This window comes from Aulostomus chinensis, chromosome 15 (assembly GCF_037954235.1).
Source record: "Aulostomus chinensis isolate RoL2024-O1b breed Wild chromosome 15, RoL_Achi_v1.0, whole genome shotgun sequence".
Classification (NCBI taxonomy): Eukaryota; Metazoa; Chordata; class Actinopteri; order Syngnathiformes; family Aulostomidae; genus Aulostomus; species Aulostomus chinensis.
The window spans coordinates 19,085,557-19,108,029 of record NC_141334.1 but is presented as its reverse complement, the minus strand read 5'-3'; the positions used below and the strand labels follow the sequence as shown (position 1 = coordinate 19,108,029).

Below are 22,473 nucleotides of genomic sequence, written 5' to 3'. Positions count from 1 at the left end.
GAGCTTCACCTGCACATTTGAGATATGGAAGTTTGCATAAGGAATTACCGAACTGCCAGTGTGTTAGAAAGAGTGACAGACTCTGTCAGTCGAACACATCTTGTGATGAAGCTGAGTTGTAATCATGTCAACAACAATGAATAACAGCAGTGGACTGGAGACAAATGCACAGTTTTGCTCCTTCATGCAACATACAGGTGTGATCAGGTTTCACCTCCTTCTGGTTTTATGGATCAGGTGATCACTGCTTGGGGGGTGCGATGGTCCGCTCCTTGCTGCTTGTTCTACTCTGGCTTTGGTAGCTTTGGAGGATGAATGTGCTCTCCCAATGCCCTCTGCTTTTTAAGATCATATATGTGCCCTCCAGACCAGAGCGTGATGGTATGTCACTGGTGGAGAGGAGATTTCGACAGGTTCACAGCTCTATATAATAACACAGTGATAGAGAAGGTCCAGTGTAGAGCAATGAAGGGTCTGTGCTCTGAGACGGCCTCGATCACGAGGAGGTCAGAAGATCCAGTGACACACCGAGAGAGTTGATATGTTCCCCGTCACAGACTGACAAATGTAGCCGCGAGTGGAGGGTTGTGCTGAACAGAAAGCCCTCATCTGGTGCTTGATAGCACGCTGGAGCTCTCTCCTGTAATGCTAATGGCTAAATCTCGGTGGTGAGAGCCATTTGTGTGGAAGTGTGTCTGCCTATTATAAATGATGTTATGAGGTCTAATGCACATGTTGTATTCCTGCTTCTCCCTGGGGAGTCCACAAAGGCGGACTTGTCTGGCTGCTTCCTCTTGTCGACCTCATTCTGTTTCATGTACGGTTGCTCGCCGCGAAGCAAAAGCGACACGATGTATGAACTTTTTTGTAACACATGCACACAGTGGGACAAAAACAGACATATTAACTCACAGAAAAAGAGAGTTAGTGATCAGAAAAGACACTGATGTGATGAACACTGGCTGTCCAGGCCAGCACTGATGCAGCGCTTAGAGGTTGAGGAACTGATGGCACTAGAGAATTACTCTCAGTGAGTTCCTTAAAATGATACCTCTCAGAAACCTAGCTATGATAAAACCAGCACACCGCCCCCGTTCAAAGCACAAAAGAGCCAACATCCATTCTTACACTCACATAGAAACTCTTTCCTTTCAGCTGTGATCATAAAAACTATATCATCATAAACCACTCTGCTACTCCCTGACCTTTAATCCAGCCTCTTGTTCTCCACTCACTTACCTTCAAACAGAGAGAAAAGAGCAAAGGGTGAACAAGAGAGAAGAGCGGGAACAAGACGGATGTCAAGAGTCCTGTTTTATGACTGTCTGGTTCAGAGCTGCTGGTGGTGGTGAGCTGTCTGGCAAAACCCTGGCCTCAAACCGGGGCTCAACCAAGGACTCAGCCCTGGGCTCGGTCTAATATGGTGTTTAGTGGCTGATGGTCTGTTCTCCAGGAACCTATATAGACCTGTTGAGCAGAAGAAGATGCTGGAATGTTCCGTTGAACATGAATGTAGGTTGTCTGGCTCATTATGGGTTTACTTCAAGGCTCCTGTCTGACATGCTGATGGTGTTGATACAGAAAAGCTCTTTGCAATGAGAGATTAGGGGATGTGAATTCTTTTGGGAGGCACGGGCAGCACGGTGGTGCAGTGGTCAGCACTGTCGCCTCACAGCAAGAAGGTTCTGGGTTCGAGCCCCAGCTCAAACACGGGATCTTTCTGTGTGGAGTCTCCATGTTCTCCCTGTTCCTGTGTGGGTTCTCTCTGGTACTCCAGCTTCCTCCCACAGTCCAAAGACATCAAGAGGGGACGAGGCTGACTGATACTTTAAATTAACCGTAGGTGTGACCTGTCCAGGGTGAACCCCACCTCTCGCCTGAAGGCTGCTGGGATAGGCTCCAGCCCCCCGCGACCCTTAACAGGGTGAGTGGTGGAAAATGGATGGATGGATGTTTTTAGCTCGTCAAGCTCATTCCCTGTCCTGCCAGGAACACCTTGAAGAAATTTTGCGAAATTTGGCACAAGTTTGGGACCTGAGGATGAACTCCTAAGATTTTTGTAGTCAAAGGTCAAGGTGACAGGTACATGTCATGGAGGTGTACGTACCACTGCACTGAATATTTCTAGTTTTCAAATAAGCCAAGCACAAGGACAAAAAGATGGAAAAGGATGGAAAAAGATGGATGACAGTGACTAATGTTTACATATTAATTTGAAAATAATACAGAGTACAAATGTTTTGTTACCCTGGTCTAAGAGGGGGAGTAGAGATCAGCACAAAACAACATCATCACACAAAAAAACTCATCGGCTAAATGTTTATTTCAAATGTTGATGATATTTGTCGGTATCGGCCCATATTTTTCTATGTGAGAACATATTACCTATGGAAGACAGCACACAGTCCCTAGTACTTCTTTCAGTAAATTTGGGAGATTTGAATGTTGCTTGAGGAAGGTAATTCTTCTGAAGACAGTCCTCTAAGTGCTTTTATTTAGTATTTATGCTTTAATTGTTTCGACAAAGTGATTTCAGGACCATGAATTAAAGTGTCACCACGAGCAGGAGCGTCTCTCAAGCCTCTACATTATTAGAGGAGTTTTTCGTTGATAAAACAACAAATGAACACAATCCATCTCAAAATATCATCTTTTTTTTTTTCTTACAGTTTGTCTTCTGGGTTTAAATTCGTAAGTAGCGGTTTGAAATCTCACTGTGAAATAGAGCGTGTAGCGTCTTTTAACACCCCATCAAGCAGTTTAGGAAATGTCCATTTGAGGAACGTTTGAAGTCCCCGCAAGTAAAATGTCATGCTGCTGGGAGGCGCGGATCACCCAGTGGCTGCAGGAGGGAAGGAAATCCTTTAATCCATTTAAACAGCTTTAAATACCTGATTTGTGCTTCATTCAGTGAAATTCAATTTAATGAAGGTGGAATCTGTTATGAATGCAGTTTTTAGCATCATTTATACACAAAAACAACACCTGTTGGTTTAATTGAACGGTTTATTCCCCCTAATGTTGCTCTGAATTGTGAGGATACTGGGAGCATCAAAGGGGTCAGCGGGTCAAGGATACTCTGACCCAGCACACCTATTGGTAGATTTTATGGACCCCCTGATGTACAGAGATTGTGTCACATGAGGAAAAGATCCATCCATCCAGCCTTCAGGCGAGAGGCGGGGTTCACCCTGGACAGGTCACCAGTCCACCACAGGGCCAACACATAGAGACAGACAACCATTCACGCTCACAGTCACACCTACGGTCAGTTTAGAGTATCAATCAGCCTCGTCCCCTCTTGATGTCTTTGGACTGTGGAGTACCAGAGAGAACCCACACAGGAACAGGGAGAACATGGAGACTCCACACAGAAAGATCCTGTGCCCGAGCCGGAACTCAAACCCAGAACCTTGTTGCTGTGAGGCGACAGTGCTGACCACTGCACCACCGTGCCGCCTGAGCAAAAGATATCGAAAAAAAAAAAGAAGTAGATTTGCCTCCTTTGATGGGGTTACTCCTGCTCTGTGTACAGTAGAGTGTGTCATCTGTGGATTTTGTCACAAATTCCTGGATTTTGTGAGAATGTTTGTGTTGGCTGGCTGGGAGGGAGTGTGTCGGCAGTCTGAGCGGGTCAAGAGGTGAGTGTTGCATGCGGGAGACAAAGTGAAAGTGCAGAGAAACAGCTGTCCAGATGATGGATAGAACAGGTGGCTCGCAGGAGACGAGCGGGAGGAGAGAGGCAAACATGTTGGGCTGCGTTTTATACCCATGGAGGTGAAACAGAGAGGAAATCAGAGTGACTGAGGAGGAGGAGGATTGATGACCTCATCGGCGTGAATGGATGGATGTTGGCTGCAGTGGATGATCATTTTCTGTTGTGGGGGGGGGGGGGGTGACGTGATGAACTTGAGCAGAGAACAGCGAATGTTTACTTGAATACCGGCTGCAGCAGTGCGCTCATCTCTCATGGGTTATATTATTTGCTTTGCTGATATTTAAGACCCTCTGATCAGCAGTTCCCAGGTAGCTCGCTCTCTGAGGGCGGGGAAAGGGTGGGGTGGGGGGCAGTGGAATGCCTTTCCTTTCGGCGGCAAACATGCTGAGTCAGCAGGCTCTGAGAGGCCACCTTCCATTTGTTAAGTTCCCTGTCACTCGTTCTGCCTTGACGGTGGATCCTGCTGGTTGTTTATGTATTGATTTAACAGGGTGCCTTCCTCCATTTTCTAACATAAATGATGGTTCACCCGGCCAGCTGTGGAGAAGCCGGCTGTAGCCGCGGGTGTTGCCCCCCCCCCCCCCCCACCCCCCGTCAGTAATTAAAGCACAGTGGTCTGGTTGCAAGTATATTGAAAAGAGAGGAGGGCAGGATCCATCTCCAGCCTGACATTGTGTAAAGGGAAGGGTGCTCGCCAGTTTTCTAAGAGAACATTCTACTTTGATGGAATTGACTATATATGTATTATGTGTGTGTGTGTGTGTGTGTGTATTTTTTTTTCTTTTTTCTGGATATAGTTGTTCTGCTCTACTTTTTGGTTTCTCAAACTCAAAAGATAGATCTCCTGGGATCCAGCCAAGCTTCCCAAACACAGCTTCCCTGTCAGATCTTGGAGTGAGCTGTGCAGCTTCTGAGGAGAACATCCACAAGTCCCATGTGTGGAGACTTTTTCAGAGAAACATGAAAAAGAAGTATCACTCAATTCCAGCTTTGAAATATCTCACTCTTCTGATCTTTTGGACAGTCGACGTGTCTTTTCTGTTATAGAAGTAGCTGCCGTTTGGGATATTAATTACCAGTGTTCCCCTAAAAACGTATGCATGTCAGGTGTCCAGCAGGGATTTGCTGCGGCTGACGTCTTCCTTTTCTCAAAACCCTTCGCTTGTCTGGAAAATATTAAAGAGGTGTATCCCTTCTTTCTTTTGTCAACCATGGCTGAAATGACCACGTACGCTAGAAAATACACAGATTTATTGTAAAATCAAACCCCGTCTAGTGTCCTCATGAATTCTGTGGAGATCTCAAGCAGTGATTCTAAGAAAAATGTAGTCTACAGACTTCTTAGGATAAGTTGGAGATTCACAAGAGAATACAAACGTATAATTAATTCTATGAAACCCTGTAAGACTCTCTTATATAGATCTAGCTCCCCCCTGATCATTGCAGCTCGCAGGATTCCATTAAAAGTGCCAGTTGCTCTCTTACAGATTGGAACGATGTAACTCCTTTAAATTGATTTGCATTATTGTTTCTTGCGATGGTAAGAGACAGTAAAAGAGAACAATCACACACCGGTGAATTAGAACGCCGAGCCTCATTAGTGACCTGCTGTGTAATAATAAACTGTCACCGTGTAAGATTAAACAGCTCAGCATGTATTTGTCCAGTTACATCATTCGCACCCCGAGGCTCTGGTGGCTAGACTCTTTAACATGCAACAGATGCTCTTCCAGGATGGAGGACGTTAGTTTATCAGACTGATGCAACTGTGACACAGACCTGGTAACACCCTGGCTGCTAAATAGCCACGTTCTTCTTGATATATTTGAAAAAGACGCTCGTCCCAAAGAAATTTCTTTCACATGATCTTCACCTAAAGAGGTTAATGTGCTTATTTCAAATATTTCTAAACGTGTCCCTGTAACTCCATGTTCATTTTTGGGGTCAGGGAGTTGGCTATAATCTGTCTAACGTCTGACTTGCTGAAGAGATGGAGTACAGTGGGGGAAGGAGATATAGTAGCATTTTCTGCTGCGACGCTACAGTATGTATGAATTATGAAACATGCACTTGGGACCAGTGGTAGTGCAGATCATGCATAAATGCAAGAGCAAACTGGGCTGTGTTAGGGTTTTTTTTGTTTTTTTTGTTTTGAGGGTGTCAACTGTGCAAGGGACTCGCCGAAGGACAGCCCACACATTGTGTGTTACAAGTGGAGGAGGCGGGGCCAGCACAGGCACGTTTCGTCAGGTTTAGTCATAGACAGACAGGTATTTTGAACTGCGGGAAGGTCTGTTCTCGCAAATGCAACTCTGAAAGATCCATAAATATTACATCTGCATAGAAAAAAAAATCTTTTCTGCAAACTCACGAGTCATTGGGGAATAGTCATCCGGTACAAACTGGATTGTTGAAAGTAGTTCACTCTTCAAAAGATGCTCTCCTCTGCTAATCACTAATTACAGTGGTTTCATACTCTTGACTTTTCAGACTAATTATTGCAGCGCAGCGTGAGATGATGCTGTTTGTTCAAGCCAGTTTTCACATGATATGATAATGTCATGTTTTTGCTTTGCTAAAAATAAGAAGCTTCTTAAATCTAGTCGAATGTTAAAACGAGCCTCAGCCAGTTAATGTGAGTCTTTGACTGCATTTACAGGATCAGTGTATTTGTTTTTAAAGTTATTTGGACAAGTGTGCTGTACTGAAATACTGGGAGAAGATCTGAAAACTAAATGAGGTCGGTGTAAGTTGCCCAGCATGCACTGGTGGAGCAGACTCACGGACGGAACTGTAATTCAAACTTGAAGCTTTTGGTGCTGTGGTTTGACGCAACATCTTAAAGCTTCGACCAAAAAAAAAAAAAAAAAGGAATTTTGTTGACAACCGAAGGAGCAACCGCTTCATCCAATAATGGCTGAATTGGTAAATGAGGATTAGGAGGATTACTGCCGGACAAACTGAGATCCTCCAAGATCCTCCACATATTTGATAACTTTGCTAACATGCTAACATTTTACATCCATTAACACTCACCGCTAAGCTAACTAGCGGTAAGCTGATTTCTGTGGGCTCCCTACTGCAGGAGAGAAGGCATCTATGCTCTTTCCTGGCTCTTGGGAGGATGGACAATGAGTGTTTTCCACCAAGTTGGAGTGCTCCTTTCACACTCGAGTCACACGGTCTTATTTAATGAATACTGTAAAATCGAGCCTTGCTTCAGTTTCATTGAACGTGGCGTTCAGCGGGCCTAATTATGATTAATGTGAAAATAAATTCCCATTATATATTTGAGATTAAAAACAAAAGCCACTTAGCTCCATTCAGCTTTTCACACTCTCTGAGCTGAGAAGTACCTAAATAAAATCTGATATAGGTTGTTCTTTATTGTGGAAATTGTATCTTAATTACTCCAAACTACGACCAGCTACCAACTAAAAATGATCCCAACCTTTTTTCATCGTTTATCTGAGTAATTTGTATCTGAAAATGAATTTATATGGGATTCATTTTAAAACACTGTCGGCATAATTAAAATAAATGAGACTGCATTTTTTCTGCTTTGAGCTGAGGGATGTTTCTTCTTTCTTTTGATCACATTGAAACATCAATATTCAAACATGGGGATCCAAATTGGAGTCCTGAACTGATAATATTTTGCGTAAATGCTTGGAGACTACATTGTGTTTTCCCGCAAACCGAACAAAGTGAACTCAAACATGGAAAAGCATCTTGAAGACAGGAGCTACAAATGGAGTCCCTCTCCTTGTGGGCTGCAGCGTTATCACCCCGACGTGAGAAACGAGTTTGACGAGGCAAACTGATCCTCCTTTTTCTCTCCCGAAAATCCTCAACCCCCTTCTCATCTCACCCTTGGCTCTTTCTCTCTATCCTGTTGTTTGATGTAAAAAGATCAGCTGTCACTTCCACTTCTGCTTAGCTGTTTGTTGGGGTGCCAACACAGTTTGTTCTAGTGATCAAGCTTGCGGATTCACACTCTCAATCTCTTTCTCCCCCTAAATTCATCATCAGTTTTCATCCCTCACTTATTAGCATCTACACTCGGAGCTAAAAGCCACAACAAGACAAATTCTGGTTTCTTTTGAAGAGACTTGCAGGGGAAGGAGTGGAGAGTGACACAATAGTATCAGTTGCGCTATAATTCAATTACAACATCTACTGAGAGACAAGAGAAAGAAGAAACTTTGCCTGGGGGTTTTCTTCTTTGACTACCCATCAGCCTCAGCATCAGTCTGGCCTGGTTCTGACGATGTCATCATTAAACTGGTCTGTGAGGGATCCTGTACATTTCAAAGCAGCTATTTGATCCTCTCATCTGATCTGATTCGCCTTTGTGATCTATAATGAAGGAGAGTGTGATGGCAGAGAACAAGTAAAACGAGGAACCTGTGCACCCCCCGCCACATCTCTTCCCCCTCTTCTCCTCACTAGGACCCTAACTAGCAGAAACAGAGATGAAGAGGGAGGAAAAGCAGGAGAAAGGGCTTTTGTGTTTTTTCTTGTCATTTTGGTATCTACCCTATCAGGTGCAGAGGATGATGGCTCTGATCTGAGGCTCCTGCTGGCTGCTGTGACGGTATAATGATGAGGATAGCAACTTCCATCTTCAGAATCTCCGCAAACACTCTTTTCTTCGCGGAGGTGCAGCGATGTCGGTTGTGTAAGCTGCTGCCCTGGTACAGTGCCAACTAGAGGGCCACTCTAGAGCACAGACCTCCACCGAGATGTAACTAATAAATGAATGGAAATTCAAAAATGTTGTCAAATAAAAGATTATTTTTGGTATCCAACCAATGGTTTGGGTATCCTTCCCCTAAACTTGATGACTTGTGATCATTGTCATCATCATTACAGAATCCTGTTCTGTACGTTCTATAGCTTGTGGTGTCTACAGTATTTCTTCATGTAGATTTTAAAGGTATTTTCACAGAACAAGGTGCTCAAAATAGCAGCTTCCTCTGCATCCTATGGTGCTCTATCACAGTCTCTTTCATATGAGTCATTGTCTGTGCATCTCTACCTGAGGGTTTCATAAAGATGATTCTCCTCAGGGATGGTGGTGGCGTGCATCTATTACCTCCTCCTGTAGCGTAGCTGATGTGAAACCAGAGCTGCGGTTCATGCCTTCCTGTTGCAGCTCTGGGACTCCAACCTCACCGAAGTTTTTTTTGGCGGCTTGGCAGCTACCTGAGGCAGTTTATATTCATACAACTTTTATTCAGACACTGAAATAAATCTTTGTCTGAAGTCTTTTTAGGAATGAAAAACATGATCAAATATAATGGCTCTTACTGTGCAAAGAGCTCCTGTAATCTATCTCCTGGGTAATCTGTTGGTGTCAAAACTTGTAAGCTGCACGTTTTACTTTTGCACATCATCGACAAGCAGTGCTGCATCGTTTCTTGTGTTGTTTACACTGTTCGTCCATGTAGTTCAAAGAAGGAAGAAAACAGTCTTTGACGAGCGCTATGGAAGAATTGCGGAAACCGAATCTGTGTGTTCAATCGCAAAGAAGACTTGATACTGACGGAAAATCTCAACGACCTGAGAGTAGCCGGAAAGGCCACCATTAGACTCATGGAAACAATCGCAACCAAATCAGCATCATATATGTATAAATGGGTCCAAATGTTACTTTTTTACACATCAAAAACTGAAATGTTATAACTGTAGCTGCATATCAGGGGCAGCACGGTGGTGCAGTGGTCAGCACTGTCGCCTCACAGCAAGGAGGTTGTGGGTTCGAGCCCTCGAGCACGGGATCTTTCTGTGTGGAGTCTCCATGTTCTCCCTGTTCCTGTGTGGGTTCTCTCTGGTACTCCAGCTTCCTCCCACAGTCCAAAGACATCAAGAGGGGACGAGGCTGATTGATACTCCAAATTGACCGTAGGTATGACTGTGAGAGTGAATGGTTGTCTGTCTCTATGTGTTGGTCCTGTGATGGACTGGTGACCTGTCCAGGGTGAACCCCGCCTCTCGCTGCTGGGATAGGCTCCAGCCCCCTGCGACCCTGAACAGGATAAGCAGTAGAAAATGGATGGATGGATGGGTAGCCGCATTTATGAGATCAAACCTACCAAAACCTAATTTAAAGGAACACTCCAATGATGATTGACCATCATTTTTTGAGCAAGGAAATCAGACAGAGACTCTACTGTCTTTTCTGTGTGCAGCATGGAGCTCCAGGCACCCATCAGACTGCTTGTATCAAGTGAGCTCTGCTGCGATGAACGTTAGCAGAGGACCAGTTCTGAAAGATTTCTTGAAAGAACATCAAAGAGGTTGCCTGTATTAACAGAACTAAAGTCTAAAGTTTTGCCTAAGATTCTTCTGAAAAGAAAAAAAGACTTTTTAAAAAAATGTCAAGATGTCGTTATTTCACAGTCCAATACATACCCAGAATTTATTTCTGGATGGAGCACGTTGATCTGATGAAGCACCTAAAAAGCCCCATCGGAATTTAAGTCCAAAAAAAAATGTTTGCTGATGACTCTTAATCATGGCTAACTTTTCGACAAACCTGGAAACTGAACCTGACCTGTGTGAACCGGAATAGACACAGAGGAGGCAGAGGCGGCTGAAGCAGATCCACATTCATATGTAACAGAATAACAACATCTCATAATTTTCACATTTTTTTTCCCAGTGAATGTTACACTTAATCCGATTTCTATTCATAGGGGAGTTTTGTAGAAAAGTGTATTTGAGGACTTGAGGACATTTTCTCTGCGTCTTCAAGTGGTCTGGAGCGCCATAGTGCAATCAGGGAGGGGAGAGGGTTCTCAGTCTGATTGTATGGCACTAATAATTATAGCCAATAAGTGTATTTCCCCAAAAATTGGTGTTTGCCTTTAAAATTGATATAATATTTGTAACATTATAATCACACACAATATGTGTCATCGCACACATTTTGTGTCACGATGTCACTTTTATTACAGATGAAAATGTCTGATATTTCCTTGTATTTCTCTTTTGAATATTACAGTTGGGTTTAATCTGCTTGTTACTGTAAGAAATAAACATATCCCTTTATGACAGACGGCTCGACACCTTAGGACACTTGGATAGTTTGTTTCTGCTGAGTAGAGACGAACAATTTTCAGATCATGTTGGTGATTAACCTGTGGACTTCACTAAGGAAGATGGCAGCGTGCGTTCGTGCGTGTGTGTGTGCGGGCGCACGTGTATTGATTTCAAGTTGACTCACCGAATAGTCCATTTAAACTGAAACTATCTTGACAGCTGACAAGGATTGATTGAAGAATTTTGAAGCTGAAAGGTGTGTTGAAGATTGTTCCTCAGTGTTGATACACACAAACAACACACCTTACAACACGCACACACACACACGCACACAAACACACAAAAGCACACGCACAGACTCTGAACCAACTTCCTTCCCTCACACATCCCTGCATTCATATGCTAAAACTTGGTCTTAAGTCCAAGATGAAGGTATGAACATCTCCAGGGTGCCAAGCAAGGCTAAACTTTAAGCATGCAGACCAAAATACTAGACATATTGAAAATTTCAGATTATAATTGTGCAAGATGATAAGTCAAAGGATCCCCAGCTCTTACACAGACCATGGATGTTGGCACCAAATTGTGTGGAAATATATCCAATAGTTATTGAACATTCCAATCTAAAACCTGCTGGTGGCACTAGAGAAGAAGTCAGGGGGTCCTCAAAGTCATTACGCTTCATCCTCTGGACACCGTCGATATGTCTGCTCATAAATTCACAGCAGTCCAGCTAACACTTTGGTGATTTACTCTATTCTAAGCTAAAGTTGTGGAGACATCATAGTCTTGCAGCAACAGCGTGGATGAAACTTATATTGTTGTACAAGTGGTCCTGTCAAGTAGTTGTATTGAACAAATGGCAGAAGACGTGCAGAATGTTCATCTTAACCTACATGTTTGTATGCTAACATTTGGTGATTGCGCATGCAGATCTTACGCGTGTGTGTGTGTGTGTGTGTGTGTGTGTGTGTGTGTGTCCGTGAGGGAACAATGATGCAGGCTCCTGTGTGTCACATCCTATCTGCAGTCTGTCCCTGAGGCATGAGTGGACCCTTCATCCATTTGTCAAGTGATTAATCTCTGCTCGCCACTCTCTCATATCCTCTCCATCGCACAGCACACACAGCTTGGTCAGCCATTCACAGGCTGCTCACACACACATAAACACATACACACAAACACACACACACACACACACACACACACTTATCTGTAAGACACTCCCTTTCCCTGTGTCCTCCCATTGAAGATCAATGGGGAGATGGATTCATTACTCAGCATGTACTGGGGGGGTGACGGTATACAACACACGACAAGCAGAGATACAGGCCGAGGCAAACTGGGTTAAACCTGGACCTGGATGTGCAAGTGTGAGTATGTGTTCATGAATAATATACACTAATATCTGTGTACTATATGATAATCAAGTTCTGTTAGTATGCAGTTGAAACTTGGAGTATGCCAGTAAATAAACTGGGAAAGCTCTAGATGTCTCATAGAATTATTGCCAACCTCATGTTCAACGGTTAGCTGTGGACAATTCTCTATGAAGGGTCGCAGCTGCTGGTGAGTGCTGAGGCCTGCTAATTAGCTTAGCTGTCCCTCCCCACAGAAGCTCACATCTCTGACATCTCATGTTTAATCGCTACTGAGACATTTGAGCTAGTGGCCAACTAGAATTGATTTACCCACTAAAAGAATAATAATAAATAAAAAAACTGTTTCTTGTGGCATCAGCAATCAGTCGGGTCACTCTCTTGGCCAGCAGAGATTATAAGCATGCTATTTCTGCTTCCTGCTTCTGTTCACGGGACAGTCCGCCACCAACAACCCTAGACAAGGCCTCCAAGCTTGTACCCTTGTCCCCACATCATCCTGAAATCTACCGCTAGCTCGTCCGTGTCTGTGTTGGTGAAACATATCAGGTCTGTGCACAAACACCAGGATGCACAGCAATTAGCTTGTCCTCCATTTCTGACTCAACAGGATGTCAGCGACATCAGCATCCAGCTTGTGCCACCCTCACCTCCAGAGTGTGATGTCCTCTGCTCCGTCACTCATGTAGGCATGTTTGAGCAACTGAGATTCACCCAGTCATCGAGTCAGTCGGTCACTAAGCCCCTGACACGTTCATGGGGCCACTCCCTCTGGGCTGGGCCAAAAAGTAGAGTATAAGGTTTATAAATAAGAACTGGACAGCTGAAATCTCAGCGTGTGTGTGTGTGTGTATGTGTGTGTGTGTGTGTGTGTGTGTGTGTGTGTGTGTGTGTGTGAGGTGGATTAAGCAGACACACCTCGGGTGGCCCGTAGATGTTCTTGGAAGCGGTGTTATGGTGCTAATGGGCTTCTCGAGGCAGAATGTGTCAAGGCCGGTGCTTTGCTGTGACCATTGGGGTCTCACGCTGCTGAATGCTGATTAGAGGTGGGGGCGGAGAAAGCAAGCATTCACACAGAATGAGACAGCAGTTGTGTGCAGATGGTAAACCTGTAAGAATGTATACACACACACACACACACACACAGATCTGCTGCACGATACAGCAAACTGGTCACGTCTGCTTATCAGTGGATCTGCAGTGCTCTCGTTTCACCTCTTGTCCTCCATAAAGGCGAGCCATTCAGAAGTGCTGGGTTTATTTCTGTCAAGGGCCGGCGCTGAGCATTAACTGCCTCCTCGTCCTGGCACCTCTGAAGAGCAGAAACCTTCCATTTGCCAGAGCTTTGCTTTGAAATATGAAGGTATTGCGTCCAGGCTTGGAAAGGCAATGTGTTTAATGAGACATGCCTTTACCATCTCCATCTTGTAAATCCCAACTGAAGAGACAATGAAATTTCATTGGTCCGTACTGTGTAATCGCAGACTTCCTTAATGTAATTGGCAATCAGAGAGTCCCCTTCAAACTGTCACTTTATTACTCAAAGCAGCTGCATGGTGAGTTTTTTTTTTGTATGAGTGCATTTATCGGTCTCTAGCAAGCTAAGGAAGTAAGAAACCAATAAAGTTTCTTGATGAAGGAGCCACATAATCTTACAACAAGAGAATAGTACCTTTAGTCTCTAGTTTTATCAGCAATGTAACACATGATGTTAATGGTGGTGTTATGACAAATGGAAGTAGGTGGAGCTACATGCAGTGGCACTGGGCAAGATGAAGCTAATTATATGACTCAGACTGACAAATGTACAAATAAGCTTCAGGCAGAGTGAAAGGTTCAATGGAGGCCTGACGAAATAGCCAATGAACCCAGGGTGAGTTCATTTCTTCCTCTCATGTTTAATTGGGACTCTGCACTCAATCTGAATCATTTGACATTAAGATAAAGTACAAGAAAAAGAAAAAAAAAAGTCATAGAAATATGTATCAGAGTCCAGATTGAAAGCAACTTAAATACAACAGAATTGGCGACAGAGCAATGGAGAAACACGAGTTGGGTAAAGAGGTGACTGGACAATCAAACATGGCTGTGGGGATGAATACTTACAGACAAAAACAGCGCATGAACTCTCAAAAAAGGAGGGAAAACTCTGCAAGACCGGCAGTAAAACATGATGTGACGCAGAGGAGACATAAAAATCAAAATAAAACGCTAAGTGGCTCATACAGGGTATAATCATAATATATCCAATTTAGAAATTGCGGTTACCAGCAAGGCAAAAGCAGAGCACTCAGGTAACAGAACAACAAATGAACCAGAAGTGAGAAATGAAATTGACAAACAAAGCAACATCTCACTCACACACACACACACATGCACGCGTGCGCACACACACACACACACACACACACACGCACACACTCACAGATAAGGTGTATAGATATGTCTGCCACGTTTTTTGCCAAAACTTCTTCACTATGCAATTTTCCACTATCTCAACCCCCCCTGCTTGGTTCCCACTTCAGCTCCAGCTGTTGGAGTGGCGCTACCAGTTATCCCCACATAATTACCAACTATTAAGGAAGCATCAGTGAAAGGCCCAGTGCTGTTAAGAGCTCATTTTCAACTAAATTAACTTGCTCAGAGCCATGCCAATACAGTGGAGGAGAGGAGTGTTCTGTTTTCTCACGCAAACACACACACACACACACACACACACACACACACACACACACACACACACACGAACCCAGATGATTATTTAGGAAAACCGTTAATTGAAATGTTGTTTTCTGTAATAACTGTTATTAGTCTCCCTGGTGGTGTTTAAATGAAAATGTCATGTGTGTCAATCTGTTTCAGCTTGCAAATAATTAGGTGGAAAAAAATAGACAATTTACAACCATTTACAGCAAAGTAATAATCTTTTTTTTTTCCATACTGATCATCATTCCAAATCTTGTATTGTTTAGTGGAAGTGTACCTTCTATAATGGCCCTCCCCCTCCCTGGTTCCTCTCCCATATATGAGATAAGATGTACCTTTAATGTGTCACATTGAATTTAGAGCAGCAGGGTGGGAGGTGGGATGCATGCTGGGAGCCCAGGAGGCACGCCATGATCAGGCAGCAGGGAGACTCGAGACGTTCCTCTGCATACATGAATATCATTGCAGCTGGGGACCGAGAAGAACAAAGACCACCGAAGTCAATTGTCTTCTTCTGTATTTTCAAGTGTCCTCTCATTGTTCATAGCCTCAGCTGTAGCAGGAGTGCTGGAGATCAGAGTTCCTCTTAACTTTTGATGTCCTCGTGGTGAATGATTGATTAGTTTGGATTTTAATGATTTCCCCTGCATTATAAGGTAGTCCTATTGGTTATCATTATTATTATTATTATTATTGTTATTTTTATTATTGTTTTTAAACTCTTAACTCTCTTTCTAAGAGACTTACAGAATTAGATAAAAGTGTCTTAAAGCTTGCAGGCAGGCAGAAAACCCAAGTACAGGAAATAAGCAGGCGGTGTCTTGAAAGAACTGAGTTTATTTTCACGGCTAAACGACAGTAAAAAAAAACAAAAAAAAAACAGGTTGCAAATTAAAGTCTTGAAGCTGAACTGACAAAACTGAAATTACAAAGAAAGCCACAAAGAGAGAAACAACTGAACTAATCAGACAAGTGTAGAACAGGATGGCTGATAAATGAACTGATGACAGCTGAGGAAAATAAATAAGAAGGAAGTAAAAGATTGAAATCAGGATAAGGGGCGGCATGGTGGTGCAGTGGTTAGCACTTTTGCCTCACAGCAAGAAGGTTCCTGGTTCGAGTCCCGGCTCAAGCACAGGATCTTTCTGTGTGGAGTCTGCATGTTCTCCCTGTTCCTGTGTGGGTTCTCTCTGGTACTCCAGCTTCCTCCCACAGTCCAAAGACATCAAGAGGGGACAAGGCTGATTGATACTCTAAATTGACCGTAGGTGTGACTGTGAGAGTGAATGGTTGTCTGTCTCTATGTGTTGGTCCTGTGATGGACTGGTGACCTGTCCAGGGTGAACACCGCCTCTCGCCCGAAGGCTGCTGGGATAGGCTCCAGCCCCCAGCGAGCCTTAACAGGATAAACGGTAGAAAATGGATGGATGGATGGACAAATGAAAAATGCTAAAGTATTGCACCTCTCTGGGAACTCAGAAATTCTAACTACCAAGCTCAACTCACTGCGTTTCCGTTTTTTCATCTGACAGCTCTGCCCCCCCCCCCCCCCCCCCCTTAGGAAAGCTATAAACTCCTGAATCTGCAGACTGGGTTGAGAAGCATTCATGTTTACTCTATTTTGTTAGCTAGCTTTAACATTACAACTCATAGACACCCCCCAACCTTAAGAAAGCTATAAACTCCCGAATCTGCAGACTGGGTTGAGAAGCATTCATGTTTACTCTATTTTGTTAGCTAGCTTTAACATTACAACTCATAGACACCCCCCAACCTTAAGAAAGCTATAAACTCCCGAATCTGCAGACTGGGTTGAGAAGCATTCATGTTTACTCTATTTTGTTAGCTAGCTTTAACATTACAACTCATAGACACCCCCCCCCCCCATTCTCTCTTGTTCTTCCACTGTCCCTCAACCTCTAATCTCAAATGGATTGTTCAGAGAAGTGACGTGGTACGGTCTGCTTCAGGGGTTTCTGGAGGGGAAAGGTCCTCCACCACAGGGATTCACACCGTATTCCCAGCAAGATTATATCACGGCAACTCGACTTCAGACACACACGATTGAGCCCCTACCTGCTCCTCTCAGCTCTGTGCCTACCTTTTTAGCATTTTCCTGTCAAATGCAGTGGGTGGAATAGTGGGGTTCAGACCAGGTGAAGTTATACTTTAATGCAATAAACCACTTCATAACAGACGGCACGTGCCGAGTCACGAAATGATTAACTGTGCAGAATGGCAGCTGAATAATACATTTAATCAAATTAAATGACTTGCAATCAAATCCCCGTCCTGCAGGAGTTCTTTGTATTCTGCTCATGTTCTCCTGCTTAATTGCTCCGGTCAAGGTGCCCTTGTGCAAGGCACTTAGCCATTCCCCCGGTGCTGAGCTGCAACCATGATGTGAATGAGTGTGAGCTGTTTTGTATGCGGGTTGACACCGAAGAACACGCATGTTCAGCAGACTTGGACAAATAAAGGTCAAAAGAATAATCATGACTGCCACCAGCGGTCTGCCTCACTGCCAAACACCCAGAACAAGCTAATTGAATCTTCCGTCAGGCATGGAAATCACTCTGCTTTCATCCTCCCTCCATTCACATCCGTCACATCAGGGACATCCGTAATGACACGTGTTTTAGGGCTCTAATTCACTGGTGCGTGTTCGACATTTGTCTCTGGTAGAACCGCCTGCATGCTAATCACTAATGTGTCATGTTAGTGTGTGATGCACTCGTGCAAAAATAGTGTAAAGGAGGGTGCACTAAAGCTGGGGAGTCAGGTTTAGAGGTAGATCAAACTGCACCATATAGGGACACAGTTGTGGGAAACACACACACACACAAACATCCACACACAAGCACTGTGCTAACACGCTGTGGCTTAGCTGGATTTAGAAGTTTCCCCGGAGGACGTTTAGCCACAGGTGAGAAGTCTCTCCTAAAGAAACTTCATGTTCGATATTCCAGTTAGCAGTAATGATGTGCTCAGTCACCGGCGTGCTTTTAGGTGTTTTGATACATTTGTACTGTCATAGCTCATAAGAAAAAATGTGAATGAATCCGACATTTGTGTGTGTGTGTTGTAGTGCCACTATTTTCCTCCTCCTGCTCGCAACAGTGTGTGATTAAGCGGATGTGTAATGAATGGGGACAGTCCCCTGTTGTTTGACCAGGCAGTGCAGTTTTCCAGCTGAGAGAGCCATTAACCTGTTAGGAGGATTGACTTTGAGATTACACACACACACACACACACACACACACACACACACACACACACACACACACACGTACTGACACACTCCAAAACACTCACACAAACCCTTGTGATTCTTTTTTAAATGCTGCAGTGGATCATGCACCTGTATTTTCTTTGCTACCTGTATGAGTAGATATATGATGATAAAACGAAGCTGCTCTGTGTTTGTGTGTTCTTTAGACCAGTGCGGTGCTGTGTTCAGGAGGCTGCGCTCTGCTGGCTGTCAGCTCCCTGTTGGCCATCATCACCATCTTCCTGCCCAGCGGAGGATGCGAGAGGAGGATCTGCACCCTGGCTGGATACATGCAGATGGCTGCAGGTGGGTGCACACATGAAGGAGCAAGATAGCAGGAATAAAACCTGTTTGCTGATAATGCTGCTTTTAAACTGTGAAGCGGAGCTGACTTTGTTGCCATGAATTAAAACTCAACAACAACAACAACAACAACAACAAAAACGCTCAAAAGTAACAAGTCAAGACAGCTGCTGCTAGGCAACCAGAGTCTGCATGAAGCGGTGAAGGGATGGCGAGAAGAGATTTAGAGGCTGCTGTAAAAAGACAATTACGCCTCCTTAACGCAGGTCATTGGATCAGGGCTACATGCGACTTATCGGACCGCCACTTCCATTCACACACAGAAGGAGTCTCGTAAACAAAGCATGGTCTTGTCAGGGTTTTGCCTTTAAAAGCCCATAATATGCCACGGCTCGTGTCGCTGCTCAGTTGTGGCCTTCACACCCCTGCCTTGGGTGCTGGACCATTTAAATGATAATTACTACACTTGTGAAGCACTTTTCTGTTGTATGTTGCAGCAATATATTTTCGCATTACCCTCTGAATTGCTACTTAATGCATGTAAATGTAAAGACGTAATCTTTGCACAATCCTTTTGACACGAGACAACAGCAGGATAGCATGACTTTGAAAGCTTTCATTACTTCTGATTTACCAAATTTCAAGTCACCTCATCTGCTTGCCGTTTCCCACGTCGACCCTTTAATTGTTATTTTCTCTCCCTCTTTCGTTTTGCATTAGCAGCAATCAAAGCAATCTCTATCTTTGAGAATATTGAGTAGCTAATTTGAATCCCCGCATGTGGCATTTAACTAAGCATAATTAGAGGCTGAATTCATTGGGTAGGTTAAATCTTTATTGACAAAGTGGGAACTTTCACAGGACATGCTTAATGGTGTGTTTAAATTAGAGCACACAGCCACGCTCTCACTCCTCCGAGTCACGATTCAGATCAAGTTTCACTCGGGAAAGACAAGATGGAGCCTTGTATGAGTGTTATCCTACTCTGCGGCATAATGCTGCATTTTTATTATTTTTTTTTTGTATCATCAGACACTGCTTGAAGACATTATCAGGAGTGGAGCCAGGCTTTTGTTACGCATCCAGGTTGACTCTGCTTATCCAGATGGATGGAGGTTGCGCACATCAGGAGAAGTGTGTGTTTTCTCGAAAATGTGTGTATGAGTGTGTGTGCAATCAAAGAGAGTTGATAAACTAAAACATGCAGATGAAGATAGTTGATTTTCTCGAGAGTCTTCGTGCGTGTCAGCAGTGTTGTTCACACCTGGTTTGAACTTACGCTTTGAACAATATCTTGGCAAAGACGATGCGCATATGTGACGATGCGTTACTCGAGTTATGAGGGATGAAGATAATTGAGAGGGCAAAAAATAAGACACCCTACAAAATGTTGCAGATCATCTGCTCTTGGTCTGGATTAAAGACAGTTTCAGGTTATAGCCTGATACATGAGGGTAAAGGCTAGAATATGACTCATTTTGATGGTGTGTTTTTAAAGGCTCTCGCTGTGTTTCCTGCTTGGGTCATTAACAAATGTAATAAAAATAAATATCCGATAGGGAGGGGAGATTATTGTCCCAATTGCATGGACTGGAAAGTATATATGCTTCTACTTTGTAGCTGAGCCCTACTGTGTCTGTCTGTTTTGAGGTAGAGTAGAGGAGCGACTCCAGTTGAGGTTCTTCTCAATTCTAATGCAAACTAAAATAGAATGAAAAGAAAATAGAAGAGGATAGAAACAAAAAAACAAATCAACACATGCAGACAAATCATCTGCAAACATTAGTATAAAAATCTCAGTAGTTTGAAAGTATGAGGCAGAAGTTATCTTGTCCTACCCCATTTTTGTAGTTTAATATTTCAGTTATAAACATCATCAGTAACCGACCTCCTCTTAATGGACTGTCTTAACAGATGATCAACTGATTATCTTTTTCTATCAAACCTTTGAGTACACTGACATTTGGTCATTTGTGTGTAACATGTCAAAAGGAGGTGCTGCTGTCTCTGGGGTGTCATCCGACCATCCCTGCTTGGTGAATTCCCTCATCTTTCATTTCATTTATAACTGTGTTTTCTGTCACGTCAACATTGGGTCGTTTTTACCAACTCCCCCAAAGCTAACACTTGCGGGCTAAGGCGTTCTCATCACCATGAGAAGCGTTTGTCACGAACAGGACTCGAATGCAAAGTCTATTGCCGCTATGCCATTTCTAAGGCTTTTTTTTTCCCTTTGTGTCATTTTTCCCAGTGTAATATCTTAATTTTGTGGGGGTATTTAGCAATATTTACATGTAGTTATGATAAAAAACACTCCTAATCACAGCCAGCCACACTGTCACAATCAGGCTGTTTGGGGGTCCTGGTTTCTCCTCTGAAAAGCACACTCTGTTGGGATTGGCCAGCTGCCTAGACTGAGTCAAAAACCTCACACTTCTTGCCGTAACTAGACTTCAACTCCTGAGGCAACCTGAAATTAAAACACCATTGTGGGCGGAGCATGCATAAAGAAAGATGCAGGAGCGGTTACATTTCAGTGAAGCCCCGTGATGTGTTCAGGGTCTTCAAATCTGGACTGGATGGCTTGTTGAATCACAAGACTACCAACTTGGCCACTCAATCACCCTGCTTTTGTCATATGAATACGACAGGAGTCTTCATATCATATCATGAAAAATGTAAAATCATTTTTGTGGATCTAACTGTTCATTAGATTAGTGTATTTTTTATACTTTGTCACATTTAGATGGCTAAAGCTTTTTTGGATGCAGCATCAGGATTTACACTTGTAGCCTGTTACACTTTTGATGCAATTAGACAGTAAACGAGCTGCTAGATTCACTCATGCCAGCAGAACGTCTGGTTTATTAAAATAATCCTGTGATGCAGCATTACGATGTTAGAAATAATGTTTTCATGTTGCTCGAAATGGGTCAGCAAACAGTCATTCAGAAAACAGGCTTCTAATGCAAGACAGCATCAGCAGATGTGGGATGTTTTTCGAGTTCAACATCTGCTGTGTCACTTCTAGGATGACTCAGGATGTAGGAGGTACAAGACAGTGGCACGGACAGCAGACCCTCGTGCCCTTACATGTCAACATGGACACACTCAGCTGAGATCAAGGTCCATCCAGGAGAGCCCTTCTTTTGAGGAACAGCTTCCTCAGGGTCCCGTGGGTGAAGTCCAGAATTAGAAGTGAACTTGCTAACCCGCCGTTGGTTCAGCTCGGCGCTCTGTTCCTGTGGTTCACCTCCTGTGCTGCTGAGCGCTGAGCGAGTGCTGCCATCAATGTTTTATGCTTCAAGAGAGGGAGGCAGAACATTTCTGTGTGCTTTTTTCTTGTCATGCATATTTTATCAGCCTGTTCGTCTTAGCGGCCAGGATCAATCGGATTGGATGGTTTTACTCTGTGTGGACTTGTATAGCCATCTTTGTGAACACCTTCATAATAAGGACTTTTTCAGAGAGGGCATGTTGGTCAGGACTCACGATCAAGTGGTGAGGTTTTATCTGGTTCAGTTCAGCTTTACTGCTTTAGTGTGGATAGGCATTGGCAAACATGCACATGTATGGAGTGCATGATCAGACACTGGCACATATACAGTTACATACCTCACACACACACACACACACACACACACGTGTGTGTGTGTGTGTGTGTGTGTGTTTGTTTACCAGATAAGACGCATTATTTAACTAGATAGCAAAAAACAGCACCATGATGTTTCTTTGGTTGTTTGCTGCTTTTTCTTTCCCCCCAAAATACCCTAATTACAGGTTCTCTGGTTCCAGTTTATTCATTTTGAGGTAAGTGGGCTTTGCCTCTCTTACTGGTAAATACTGCTAGTTCACAGTCTCACCAGTCTCACCAGTCTCACGTAACCAGACATGCCACTCTGCTGTAGTCGAAAAGACAACTGTCTCGTTTGTGTTTCTACAACAGTTCTTAGTTGTAATGGGTGGCGCCCACTAGTGGCACTGGGCTGCAATGCTCCATTTGGGAAACTTCTCTGTTTATTCATATTTGCTGTTTATCTTCACAGATA

At 43.6% G+C, this 22,473-nt stretch overlaps 1 protein-coding gene across 2 annotated transcripts in view; it reads left to right on the top strand.

Moving 5' to 3' along the window:
* The window catches only part of lhfpl7 (LHFPL tetraspan subfamily member 7), a 99,674-nt gene that overhangs the window by 4,189 nt on the left and 73,012 nt on the right, over positions 1 to 22,473 (top strand). For both annotated transcript variants that reach the window (XM_086226460.1, XM_086226461.1), the window contains exon 3: positions 18,289 to 18,427. In XM_086226460.1, coding sequence (XP_086082586.1) covers positions 18,289 to 18,427 — 139 coding nt within the window. The remainder of the gene's footprint in view (positions 1 to 18,288; positions 18,428 to 22,473) is intronic.